This window comes from Anas acuta, chromosome 12 (assembly GCF_963932015.1).
Source record: "Anas acuta chromosome 12, bAnaAcu1.1, whole genome shotgun sequence".
Classification (NCBI taxonomy): Eukaryota; Metazoa; Chordata; class Aves; order Anseriformes; family Anatidae; genus Anas; species Anas acuta.
In genome coordinates, this window is record NC_088990.1 from 692,971 (window position 1) to 705,197 (window position 12,227).

General features: G+C 57.1%; 2 protein-coding genes across 6 annotated transcripts in view; both read left to right on the top strand.

Annotated features, from left to right (window-relative positions):
• RASGRF1 (Ras protein specific guanine nucleotide releasing factor 1) overlaps positions 1 to 4,787 on the top strand; it is an 80,196-nt gene extending 75,409 nt beyond the window's left edge. For all 5 annotated transcript variants that reach the window (XM_068696065.1, XM_068696063.1, XM_068696062.1 and 2 more), the window contains 5 exons: positions 208 to 405; positions 902 to 981; positions 1,405 to 1,522; positions 1,729 to 1,797; positions 3,742 to 4,787. In XM_068696065.1, coding sequence (XP_068552166.1) covers positions 208 to 405; positions 902 to 981; positions 1,405 to 1,522; positions 1,729 to 1,797; positions 3,742 to 3,834 — 558 coding nt within the window. In that variant the 3' untranslated portion in view covers positions 3,835 to 4,787. The remainder of the gene's footprint in view (positions 1 to 207; positions 406 to 901; positions 982 to 1,404; positions 1,523 to 1,728; positions 1,798 to 3,741) is intronic.
• Positions 4,788 to 4,911: 124 nt separating this feature from the next.
• CTSH (cathepsin H) lies at positions 4,912 to 11,928 on the top strand. Its single transcript, XM_068696119.1, has 12 exons — positions 4,912 to 5,068; positions 5,322 to 5,353; positions 5,521 to 5,626; positions 5,722 to 5,792; positions 5,920 to 6,024; positions 6,226 to 6,312; positions 6,870 to 6,925; positions 8,070 to 8,151; positions 8,234 to 8,302; positions 8,973 to 9,079; positions 10,448 to 10,573; positions 11,157 to 11,928. The coding sequence occupies exons 1-12, from the start codon at positions 4,996 to 4,998 to the stop codon at positions 11,230 to 11,232; spliced, it is 990 nt and encodes a 329-aa protein (XP_068552220.1). The 5' UTR covers positions 4,912 to 4,995; the 3' UTR covers positions 11,233 to 11,928.
• The last annotated feature ends 299 nt before the right edge of the window (positions 11,929 to 12,227 follow it).

Consider the following 12,227-nt stretch of genomic DNA (forward strand, 5'->3'; position numbering starts at 1 on the left):
TGCTCGATGGGTGCTCGGTGCTCTGGGGAACACCACAGACAGGGTGCCTCATGGCACAGGCGTGCGGGCTCCTCTGCGCCCATTGCTGCTGCAGTGAAATCTTGTAAAAAAGGGAAATCTTGTAAAAAAAGCTGGAGAGCTTGTGGCTGAGGGGGGGGGAGGCTGCTGCCCTTGTGACTCCGGGCTGGGGCTGTTGTCCTCCTGAAGGTCAGTAACTTGATAGCGTCTGAGATCCTGCGCAACGAGGAGATCAACGCGCGGGTGAGCTCCATCGAGAAGTGGGTGGCCGTGGCGGACATCTGCCGCTGCCTGCACAACTACAACGCCGTGCTGGAGATCACCTCCTCCCTCAACCGCAGTGCCATCTTCCGCCTGAAGAAAACCTGGCTCAAGGTCTCCAAGCAGGTACGGCGCGGGGCTGAGCCGTCGGGTCGGGCTGGATGTGCCTGCAGCCCCAGGAGCCTTTTCTGAAGCGTGGTTGTTGCAGTGCACACGTGTGCGCTTCTTTAAGCTGTTTTTTGGGCTCCTCGTACCAATTATGGACGAGCAAAATTAATTCCCGTGTTGGTTTACTTGGTACAGAAATAGCTTGTATGGAGTCTGACTGAGCCCAGGGGCTGCCGGAGCTGCTGTGTGGGCTCCTCTCAGAATCTGAAGCATCGTGGGTTGTTTTTTTTCCTGCAAAAAGCCAAACCTGTAAATTTAGACAGGCACTGGAGAAGGAGCAGGTGGGAGGTAGGGGAGGGGAGCTGTGCATTGCCAATCCCTAGTACATGCTGGAGGTTTTTGCTTTCCAGCTCTCGCAGCTCCTGGCAGCGGCTGCAGCAGGGTGGGCGGCATGGGGTGGCCCTGGGGACGGGGTCTCTTCCCACCCTGCCCCAAACTCTTGGGTCTCTTGCAGACGAAGGCTCTGATCGACAAGCTGCAGAAGCTGGTGTCGTCGGAGGGCAGGTTCAAGAACCTGAGGGAGGCGCTGAAGAAGTAAGTGTGGGCGGCGATGCCCCGCGGCTGGCCCAGCGCTGCGCCCCGTCGGGGAGGCTCTCGCTTTGTGCAGGCACCTCGGGTCCAGACCTCGCTCACGAGCTCATTTCAGAGCCCGTGCTGACGGGAAGTCCCGTCCAGCAGGCACGGGGCAGCAGCTGGCAGAGCAATCCCAAATAATGTGCTGCTCCTGTGGGCAGCGGTGCGGGAAGGCGTGAACAAAAGGGCCTCCCGGGTGGGTTTCATTGATGGTCTCAGCCTGCAGGGAGGCAGCAGGGATGAGCTCTGGAGTCCCTGTGCGTTAGAGAACCCTTCAAACCCTGACCTCCGCGGGGCCCGACCCTTCTCCCTCCCCTGCAGAGCCCAGGCAAGCCCCAAGTAAGGACGTTTTCTCTCTCGTTCGTTTCCCATTCGCTCCTGAAGCTGCGACCCTCCTTGTGTCCCCTACCTGGGGATGTACCTGACCGACCTGGCCTTCATAGAGGAGGGGACCCCCAATTACACCGAGGACGGGCTGGTGAACTTCTCCAAAATGAGGATGGTGAGTGCTGTGGCCCCGCGGTGCCAGGCTGTGGGACCGGTGGCTCTGGGTCCTGGACAGGTACAAAGGGGACCAGGCGGCCCCGCTGTGTGCTGGGGTGGAAGGATGCGGGCAGGGCGGTGGCTCGCTGCCCCGCTGGTGCCGGGACGTGGTGGCAGTGCTGGTGGCAGAGCCGTTAACAGCAGCTTTGTCCTCTCCCTGGACAGATTTCCCACATCATAAGAGAGATCCGCCAGTTCCAGCAAACCTCCTACAAGATCGAGCACCAGCCTAAGGTACGAGGGCCGCACGCTCCCTCCTCTCCTCGTGCCCCACCTGAGCTGCGGCGCCCGAGCCTTGGATCTGTGGCAGCTCCTTTGGGGAAGATGTGGGACCTCTGTGCTCCCCGTGCTTGGAGTGGCAGAGCCATGCACAGCGAGGGGGTGAGGGGGTCCCTGGTGGGGGGGTTCCCCTGTGCAGGAGAGCGGCTCCCAGGCAGGCACTTGGCCAGAGCTCGTGTTTTACCTGGGGCTGAAAGGAGGAATGAGTAACAAGTGGCAGTGGGACTGCATCTGGTGCTCCCTTGGTGTTTGCTGCCGCAGCAGAAGCGTGGCTGGTGCCTCCCTGCTGCTGCTGTGCTGTGCTGCAGGGGCTCAGCAGGGCTGCAGGGACCGAGGGCAGCCGCAGCAGCTCCCCTGGGTGCTGCAGGGGAGGCGTTGCTTCAGGCAGCCGCCACGCCTGGATGCAACAGGCCCAGCACGGGCTGAGCATTGACCTTCCTCCCGATGTGGTTCCTGCCGTTGTGGGCGTTCGGCAGAGCTGGGGTCGTGTCCAGGCTGTGCTCGCTCAGCGCCCCGTGCACCCGCAGCATGTGGCTAACAGCACGGGACCTGCGATGTGTGCACCAAGGGCTGCCTTGGCCGGCTGCAGGGTGGGCAGGGTGGGCGGTTAGCAGCCAGCACCCTGGGGTGCTCCTGGGGCTGCTTGGAGTGATGATAAAGCGCACACACTGCTTGCTTGCAGGGACCACAGTGCGATGCAGCACAGCGGCTGTGCCCTCCCTTGGTGCTGCCATTTCCCTCAGCAGCTTTGCACAGAGCAGAGCCACTCTGTGTCCTCCCCGGCCCCCAAAAGTTGTGCCAAGCAGCCAGCTTGCAGCTGGGCTGTCCCAGCCCAGGCTAGAGACCAGGAGGAGTCACCGTGCCGAGTTACAGACCGTCCCACCCACACAGCCTGGCGCTGGTGGCCTCTGCCATGCGGTACCCCACACGTGTGAGGAGATGGCAAGTTGTGGCCACCCTCGTGCTTCCTCTGCTGCTGCACAAGGGAACCACCCAGGAAACATCGTCGTGGTGCGGGGTTTCCGCTGCCTGCAGGGCTCTTGCTCTCCAGAAGCAGCAGGACCCATCCTGGAGCAGTGCCTCTGCCCTGCAGCCATCTGCTGAGCCTGTGCCGTGCCCCAGCCGTGGCACCAAACCCCCCCTGGGGTGCTGGGGGCTCCTGGGGTGGTGGCAGGAGCTGCTCATGTTCCTCTGGACCATGACCACCAGCTGGGATCCAGGCTCTGATTTTCACTTCTGCAGCCTGGTACCCACAGCCTGGTACCCGCGAGGGGCCAGGCTGGTGCAGCTGGGTCTCACCGGGACGCACCAGTCAAATCCCTGCCTCCTCTTGGCCTCTGGTGCTTGGGGAAAGGAGAAGTGTCTGTGAAAGCTCCCCAGGCCTGAGAAACCCACTGAAAACTGCCCCCCCCGAGTGCAACTGCGGCAGGTGCTTTGCTGCCAGCTGACCGCAGCCCCCCCACCCCATGCCCCCCCCCAGCCAGCACCAGCTGCACCAGGACCCAAAATGGCACTGGGGAGAAACTCTCCCAGGAGCTGCTAGCAGGTTTCCTGCTAACACCAGAGCAAATGTCCTGCCCTGTCAGCAGCATTCCCACAGCAAGAGCCTGCGTTCCCTGTGCTAAGGTTAGAGGGCCTTCGTTATCAGGATTTGGTGTTCTCAACCTGAGAGAGCTGTGTGGCTGATAACACAGCCCTGCAGAGGACGGCTGGGCAAGAAAAGCAGAAGAGCAAGTGGGGACTGGATGACTTTGCAATCCTGGGGTGGGATAAGCACGTGCAGTGCCTGTGTCTGTTGGCAGGAACCACGGGCCCTTCTCGGCCTCTCCCCGTTCCTCATTTCAGCGTTAGGTGCGGGGTGGAGGTGAGCACAGCGCTAACGCTCTGCCCCGTCCCCAGGTGACGCAGTACCTGCTGGACCAGACGTTCGTGATGGATGAGGAGACCCTTTACGAAGCGTCCCTGCGAATAGAGCCCAAGCTGCCTTCCTGAAGCCGGAGAGCGGCCGGCGGCTGCTCGTGTACACACGCTCTAGCACCCTGTACATAGCTCCTTGTTCATGTCGGGCGCCCTGCAGTGACTCCCACCTCTGTGCTTCTCCGAGCAAACCCAGCCCCTCGGTGTTAGGCTGCAGTAGCCCTCGCGTAGGATTCCCCGCGTTGTTTGAGGTTTCACGCGTTGACACTTTGCTGGAGTCCCGGTTTCTTTTCGACGATGTTAATTTTTGTCATTTGCTCTTCTCGAGGGGGCCGGGGACAGCAGGGCGGGGGGGGACGTACAGGAGCCGCGCGGGCACTCGCCTCCCCTGCCCAGCCTGGGGAGCGGCTGCGTGGCACCGGGCTGCAGGGCAGGGGGACGTGGCTGTGGCCCCGGCTCTGCAGGGCAGCGGGACAGCACCCACCCGTCCGAGCCACCCCAGCGGACCAAGCTGCCCTCCCTGTGTGCCACCACCCCCTGCCAGGGGGCTCCTGCGCGGAACCGAGCCCGCTGCGAGCGGGGAGAGGAAACGGACCTCGTGCCCTTAGCTGCATTCTGCTCCCGCAAGCTCCTGTTGATATGCTACAGCTCCGTATTCCTTGTGACAACTGAGTAACATGATGTAGAATTAGACAAAATGACCGAGTGTTTTTATTACATATACTGTAATCCTGTCTAACCACCTTCTAGCAGGAATATAGTAATGTAGTGCTTATTCTGTGAATATTACCATGTATTTTTTACATTGTACAGTATATAAACACAGTTTAACTTTAAAGTGGCAGGCATGCTCCACTATAACAGACAGAAAACTTTTGCTGTAAGCAATACCTCGTGGTATGAGAATTCTATTTCAAGCCCTAAAATATTTCAACTTACAGCTTGTTTGGAAAAATATTTCCATTTTTGTAAAAATATATGTTTCCTGATTACCTCTTGCTAATAAATCTATTCTATCTCAGGGTGAACGAGGACTGCTGCCGTTTTTATCAGCCTGACCCGGGGCCAAACGCCGGCCCCGCACGGCTCCGGGGGGGATCAGGGGGAGCAGTGCCCGGGGGGGGGGGGGCCCGGCGGCGGCGGGTCCGGCCCGCCCCGGGGAGGGCCCGGGTGCCCCGCTCCGCCCTGCGGAGGCTCAGCACGGCTCGGCTCGGCTCGGCTCGGCACGGCTCGGCGATGGGCTACCCCGTGCTGCTGGCTTTGGCCGCGCTCCTGGCGCCCGCCACCGCCTCGGCGGTCACAGCGCAAGGTACCGGGAGGGGACGGGGTGGCACGGCTCGGGTCGGCACGGCACGACTCGGGTCAGCACGGCACGGCTCGGGTCAGCACGGCTCGCTGCGCCGCTCCGGGTGCTCGCCGGGCCCGAGCTGCTCGGCCGGGGACGGGCTGGGGCGAGTCGGGCTGAGCCGAGCCGTGCCGGGCTGGGGTGAGCCGGGATGAGCCGGGCTGGGGCGAGCCGAGCCGGGCGAGCCGCCGCCATGCCGCTGTCCTCTCTCCCGCAGAGGAGCAGCTCTTCAAGGCCTGGATGCTGCAGGTAAAGCTCCGCTGCCGCCGGGGACCGAGCCGAGCCGGGCCGGGCCGGGAGCGGCTCCCCGGGGGCGCGGGGCCGGGGCGGCTCCGTGCGGGCCAGGGGCGGCTCGGGGGGTGCCCGGGGGGCGGCTCCGGCTCGGGGGGCGCTGCCACTTGTGCGCCTCGTGGCAGAACGGGAGGCGCTACGGGCCGGCAGAGTACGGGCACCGGCTGCGGGTCTTCGTGGGCAACAAGCGGCGCATCGACGAGCACAACGCCGGCAACCACAGCTTCGAAAGTAGGAGCTGCCCCTGCCCCCGGCCTCGCCCCCCTACCCTCAGCGCCCTTCGTTGGTTAATAAAGCATTCCTCCTCCCTCCTTTTTTCATATAAGTGGGCCTCAACCAGTTCTCCGATCTGACCTTCACGGAGTTCAAAAAGATGTACCTGTGGAGAGAGCCCCAGGTGGGTTCATAGGGAGCCCGTGCCATGGGGGGCTCTGTGCCGTGGGGGGCTCCGCGCCCACCCGAGGGCCAGCACCCCGTGGCTGTGTGACCCGAGCCCGCAGCCCTCCCACCTCGCTCGCTTCTAGAACTGCTCGGCCACGAAGGGGAACTTCCTGAGCAGCTCAGGGCCGTATCCAGACTCCATTGACTGGAGGAAGAAAGGGAACTACGTGACACCTGTGAAAAACCAGGTGAGGAGCGGGAGCGATGGGCAGCGCGGCAGGAGCGGGAGAGCACTGCTGTGGGCTTTTTTGCCCAGGGACCCCCTTGGGACTGGGGCAGGAGGAGGCTGCAGCCTCCCGGGCAGAGGCTGAGTCCCCGCCGTGCCTCGTGCCCTGGCTGGTGACCCCGCTGAGCACTGCAGACCAGTTCCAACCCTGTTCCTAACACAGGGCCCCTGCGGGAGCTGCTGGACCTTTTCTACCACGGGGTGCCTGGAGTCAGCGATCGCGATTGCCACGGGAAAGCTGCTCTCCCTGGTAAGAGGGGTCCCTGCGGCGGGCAGAGCCCTGCAGCTGCACGAAGCCAGGAGCTCTGTGTCCCTGGGGATGTGCCCATCGCTGTCCCTGCTCATGGTCTGAGTGCCTTGGGCAGAGCTTTTCCCCAAGCAGGATGAGGCCACGGGGGCTGAGCGTTGAGAGCAGCACGGGGGGACACTCCTGAGCTCCTGGGGCCTTTCTGTTCTGAAGGCCGGAAAGGCAGCAGCCGCTCAAGTGACATACCCGAGGGCTGGGTATTAGTGTTAAAAACAAACTTGACCTTTGGACGAGATCTCAGCCAGTGCCTGGGGGCCAGGCGGTGTCAGCAGGCCGGAGAAGGAAGGCGCCTTCCCCAGGGAGCCGCATTCCCCTCCTCTTCCTCCTCCTGCTGCCTCTTGCAGCACTGACCCTGTCCAGAGGGGTGACTCCGGATCGCACCGGGGCTGCCTCGATAGGAGCAGCGCCCAGATCTTGCCTGTTGTGTGCAGTGTGTGCCGTCTCCCTGGCTCTGAATGCAGTTGTTTGTACGTACACTGACACAAAAACCTTGTCTGCAGGCGGAGCAGCAGTTAGTTGATTGCGCTCAGGCTTTTAACAACCATGGCTGCAGCGGGTAAGTAAGCTGAAGTAGTGAAGAATAAACATGAGCATCTTGTGGTCCATGCTTGACAGCCTTCCTCAGGTGTTAGGATCCTTCCAGACCTTGGAATGTTTGTTTCTTTGAATCTTCGATATGTTGTTTCCCCTGAGCTGAAATGTATCAGGGATAATGGTTTGGGGTTTTGTTTTGTTTCATTTTCTTGTTTTAATTTCACCCTCTCTGAAGGTTAGAATGTTTCGCAAAGTCTCCAACACTTCCTAACTTCTGTTGTTCCTCCTCTTTATTAGTTTTTCTTCTGATACTTGTTTTTTTTTTAACAGATACCAGTCACGAGTGCTGTGTAGCTAGGCTCTTACGTGCTTAGGGAAAGCAAGGGAAGTTTTATCTATTGCATTGCTCATGGGTCACGCATATCTCATGGCGCTGTAAGGACCCACAGAAACCTCTGCTTCCCCTCTGGTAAATTCCTACTGGTGCTGCTAGAAGCAGAAAAAAGGGCTTTCTGAAATCTTTTTTTTTTTTTCCTGTAAGATAAGTGGTCCCTGAGGAGTGCTCAGAGAGCTGAGAAAACCACTTTTGTGTGTTTTCTCTTTTACGTGACTCATTGTTGCAAGCACACCCTGGTCATGCTCCCCTTTCCTTCCATCCCCACGTGTGCCCCCCAGGCAGGGGGGCTCAGGGGGCTCCTGCCCACCCCAGGCTGTGTCCTGGGGCCCTGGGAGCTGCAGATCGTGGCTGCAGGCTGGGCACAGGTCACAGAAAACCTCCTCACAGGAGGAGAGGCCAAAGTCCCCCTGTGGTGGAGCTCGGTTAGCGGGGTTAGCAGTGTGGCCTTGGCCTGGTGGCCTCGTGTCTTGGGGCTCCTGTGTTGGCATTGTCCCCAGGGAGCCCTGAGAAGGAGGTGTTGGGTGTCTGTGCAGGCCCACGTGTAGGACTGTGCCCAGCAGTGGGACGGACTGGTTTGGGGCTCCCAGGTGGGGAGGTGCTGTAGGAACAGACCAGAATCTGCACCTCAGAGGGTGTGGGGTGTATGCTGCCCTTCCCTCGCTCCCTCTCCGTGTCTGTAGGGAGGTGCAGGAAGGTTTCTGGTGTGCTCTGCAGAAGCTGCCGCGTTGCTGTCCTAATTAATCTGCATGCTGGCTGTGTTGTTTTGCAGGGGCCTGCCAAGCCAAGCTTTCGAATACATAATGTATAACAAAGGGCTGATGGGGGAGGACGCCTACCCGTACCGGGCTGAGGTACTGCCGGGCAGCTGGGGCACGTGTCTGCAGCGGGGGGTGCAGAAGGGGCTGTGGCACTGACCGCTTTCTGTCTGCACAGAACGGCACGTGCAAGTTCCAGCCAGACAAGGCCATTGCGTTCGTCAAAGATGTTATCAACATCACGCAGGTAAGTCCCTGAGGGAGATGTTTCCAAACTTCAGGGTGTTCATTCATGCTGTGCCAGGCCTGACCTGGAAAGCGCTCGGCTGCCCTGAGGCATGCTGCTCCCTGCAGGGTGTACGGGGCCTGGCTGACCCCATACAGGGCCGGCTCACCTTGTCCCCAGCTCGCAGGGTGTCTGCACCCACCTTCCCTCAGCAGGGCACGCACCCACCAGGCTGCAGTGAGCTCTGGCACCCATAAAGCGTGCGACCAGCTCCAGTGCCTGCAGGGAGGCTTCTGAACAGGGCTGGGCAGCGTGGCAGTGGTGGCTGCCTCTGAAAGCTGCCCTCCATGGGCTTGTGTTGCTTGGCAGGAAGAATTTGCATCCTGACTGCACCTGTGCAGGCTACTAAAAGTCCCCTAAAAGTCCTGCTGCTCCCTTTTCTGAAGGTGGCACCAGTGGAGTGCTGCAGCCACATACAGGTGCTAGGGCCTTTGCCTTGTTTCCACAGTGGGTGTGACTCCAGAAAATAATAAACTCTTGGTTCTTGTGTTTCAGTGCCCATGAGAGGCACATTTCTGCCCATGAGCAGAAAGCCAGGAATGGCCACTGTGCCCTGACTGCTGGTCCGGGGCATCGTGACCGGTCCCAGTGTAACCAGGACATAAATGACCCTGGGATCCTCTTCTTGCAGTACGATGAGGCTGGCATGGTGGAAGCGGTGGGGAAGTACAACCCGGTGAGCTTTGCGTTTGAGGTGACAAGTAACTTCATGCACTACAGAAAAGGAGTCTATTCAAAGTGAGTGTTTCTGAGCCTGGAGGGTGAGAGGGAAGAGGGGCTGGAATCACTCACATTGCCATTTCTCCTAATTTGTGGCACTGGACACAGGGAGTGGACTGTATTCTTGCATTTCCTTTTAAACAGAAAATTGGAAATACAAGCAAATTGAGCCTTAAAATGCTGATTTCCCAGGGGAAGCAGCATGAGGAAGAGGGAACAGTGTGCTTGCAGACAGTTTAGTCCTGGGAGCCCATCCAGCCTCAAGGCCAGGCTGTGTTTGAAACACAGGTCTATAGCAAAGGCAAAAAGCTACTGAAAGGGCTGGTTAGTACACTTCAGAAGCTGATGGGGACAGGGTAGATTTCTGTTAGGCAAGAAATGGGAAGAGTGCATGTTTGGAGAGAATTAGAAAAACGCTTTAGGGTAATGAATCCCCAGTCACGTAGAACTGCAGGGAAAATTAAACGAAGAGTCTAAGTGTGAGTGATCTGCCCCAGGGAGCTGCAAGGGAAAGAGTAGGCAGTGTCGTGAATCCAAGTGGCTTTGCTGTTGCAATAAACACAGTAAGTGTTTACTTTAAAAAGTTGACTGCCAGCAACAGGCAGACCTAGGGTGTGAAAGCAGGGAGACAGTCAAGATACTTTGTAATAGGACTCCAGTTTAAGGAACACATCAAGTAAAGTTACCATGTCTCAGGTAGATTTAAAGTCAAAGTGTATAGAATAATTGGTGTCCCAGGGGTTTCAGCCTATGCTCCACAGACCAACTGTTAACAGATTCAAAAAGAGTAAATCTGTAGTGGTGGTTGTTGATCTTTTAGTGATCTGCAATTTGAAATTGCGTAAAAACAGCATTTGTGGAGATGGGAGCATGTAGCTTGTGTTGTCTTTATGGCAAGTCAGCAACTTTTATTGAGTTCAATTTAAAAACAGGAAGTGCAAAGGAAATACAAGAAAATGTGTAGTGAGATCGAGGAGCTCACTGGTGCTTGTGCAGCGTGTGAAATGCACTAAGAACTTCTGTTTTTTGTTGGAAAAATTCTTTTGCTTTTTTTTTTTTTTTTTTTTTTTGTGTGTGTGTTGTAGGTTGTTCTTCTGTGACAGTGTTGATGTTAATTCAGAACAAAAGGCCAGACCAGGTGCTAGGATCAAAGGTCCATATAGCCTAACAGCCTGGTCTCTCATACAGCCAGTAATAATTTCTGAGTGAGAAAACAGAGCTGTATCTCCTTTTCTTGTGATTCCTCCCTACTCGTCACAGTTGGAAGTTCAGAGTATCCATTAGTTCTTTTTGTAGTTTAAGTGCTGTCAAAATTGCTGTCTAACCCATGATTAACTACATGCTATTGTTTTATGTAAAAAAGTCTGCATGATTTTTCTTTTGCAGCCCACGATGTGAGCACACTCCCGACAAGGTGAACCATGCTGTCCTAGCTGTTGGGTATGGAGAAGAAAATGGGACTCCTTACTGGATCGTTAAGAACTCTTGGGGCCCTCTGTGGGGCATGGATGGGTAAGGAGGTCCCAGTATCTGGTAAAAGAATGTCACGTGCATGGGATTCCACCTGCCAGGTCACCCTGATGCACTCAGGCTGAAATTTCACAGCTGTTTCATAATCTGTGAAAAGGCAGGTAAATCATCCGAGCCTTGGGAGTGAGAGCTGGTTCTAAAAACTGGTCTGGGGTGACTGGTTAGGCCAGGCCCTCAGATCAGCATCTGGGAGCGCCGCTGTGCAGTTGATGCACCTGGCTGCTGCGGGAGCTGTGTGGTGGTGCAGTGCCTCTTCTGTGCTCACACAGCCAAAGAGGAACAGGTTGTGCTGCAAGTTCACTCCAGCTCCACAGGATCTTGTGTATTTCCAGGTGCAAGTGAAACTTTATAGTTGGGTGCTAGCTCGCAGTACGGTGGGACAGGGAATGGAATGGCATCTCCTGCTGACCTACTGGAGATAACAGCTCTGTGACACCTATCTGCTCTTTGCATTGGTGTGAGAAAGGAACTCACACGACAGCAGTCACCGTATGTCAGTGTCAGGCATGCTGGCTGCTGGAGGAGCGGGGAATACTCACTCATACCTGCTTGTTTCTCTTTCCAGGTATTTCCTAATTGAACGTGGCAAGAATATGTGTGGTCTTGCTGCTTGTGCATCTTACCCTATTCCCCAGGTGTAAGAGGAGAGCACAGGCTGGGGAAAGTGGATACAGAGAAAGGAATAATTGATCACGTGTGAATTTCTAAATGCTAGAATCAAGAAAGCAAGAAGAAGAAAGAAGTCTGCTGATATTTGTTAGGTGCAGGTAGATTCCTGTGCTTGCACAAAGCTTCCTGTGGTAGGCAGATCCGTGCCCGCTGTCCTTAACCCAAACCAGGTGTACTCCTGCCCTCACAGCCAGAACCCCCGGCTGCTGGTGGCGTGTGCCGGGCTCCCCGTGCTGAAGGGGGACAGATCCAGGAGCACACGAGGCACAAATGCCAGGCAGCCCCCGATGTCAGGGTGCCGTGCCACAACCCCAGCCCTTCCCTGAGCCACTCATTTCTCAGTCAGCCGATGCAACTTTTTTAGGGACTTTTCTTTTTTTTTTCTCTGAAGGCGATTTTTCCTTTCTCTAGAGAAAGACGAGTGCTGTGATTTTTAAGTTTTATATGTGCTCATTTAACGTTTTCAGTATTTTTGTAAAGGACGACCAAGTGAGGCTATTTTAAGGAAAGCAGTGAAGGAAGGGATGATTTTCTTTTGTCAATCAATCAATGAAGTAAAAACTTTATTGTAAAAACTTAAACGCTCCTGTGAGAAGCCCTTTCGCCAGCAGAGGGCATTGTGCGTTGTGTCGTGCTGCCGCTGCCCCCGCTGCTGCCTGCTACCGGGACGAATAAAGACCACCTCCACCTTCCCCCTCGTTAACAGCTGTGTTAATTAATGAGCACGGTCACGTGCAGCACGAGATGCTGCGCTAACAGCGGAAGCGTTGCTTTCTGATCATGAACATGGATTGAACGTGGTTGCAAAACAAACAAACGAACACAAAAAGGCCCCATCAGGCCGACGGGCTCCGCGCGGCGCCCCCAAAACCCGGTGGATCTCCCCCCCCCCCTCCTCCCCCCGCGCCGCCATTTTGTGGAGGAGGCGGGCGGGCGGGGCGAGTCCCGTCGCCATGGAGACGGCCCC

Coding starts and splice junctions, on each gene's coding strand:
- CTSH (XM_068696119.1), top strand. CDS start 4,996: ATGGGCTACCCCGTGCTGCTGGCTTTGGCCGCGCTCCTGGCGCCCGCC. Junction 5,354..5,520: donor TCAAGGCCTGGATGCTGCAG/GTAAAGCTCCGC, acceptor GCCTCGTGGCAG/AACGGGAGGCGCTACGGGCC. Junction 8,303..8,972: donor ATGTTATCAACATCACGCAG/GTAAGTCCCTGA, acceptor CTCTTCTTGCAG/TACGATGAGGCTGGCATGGT.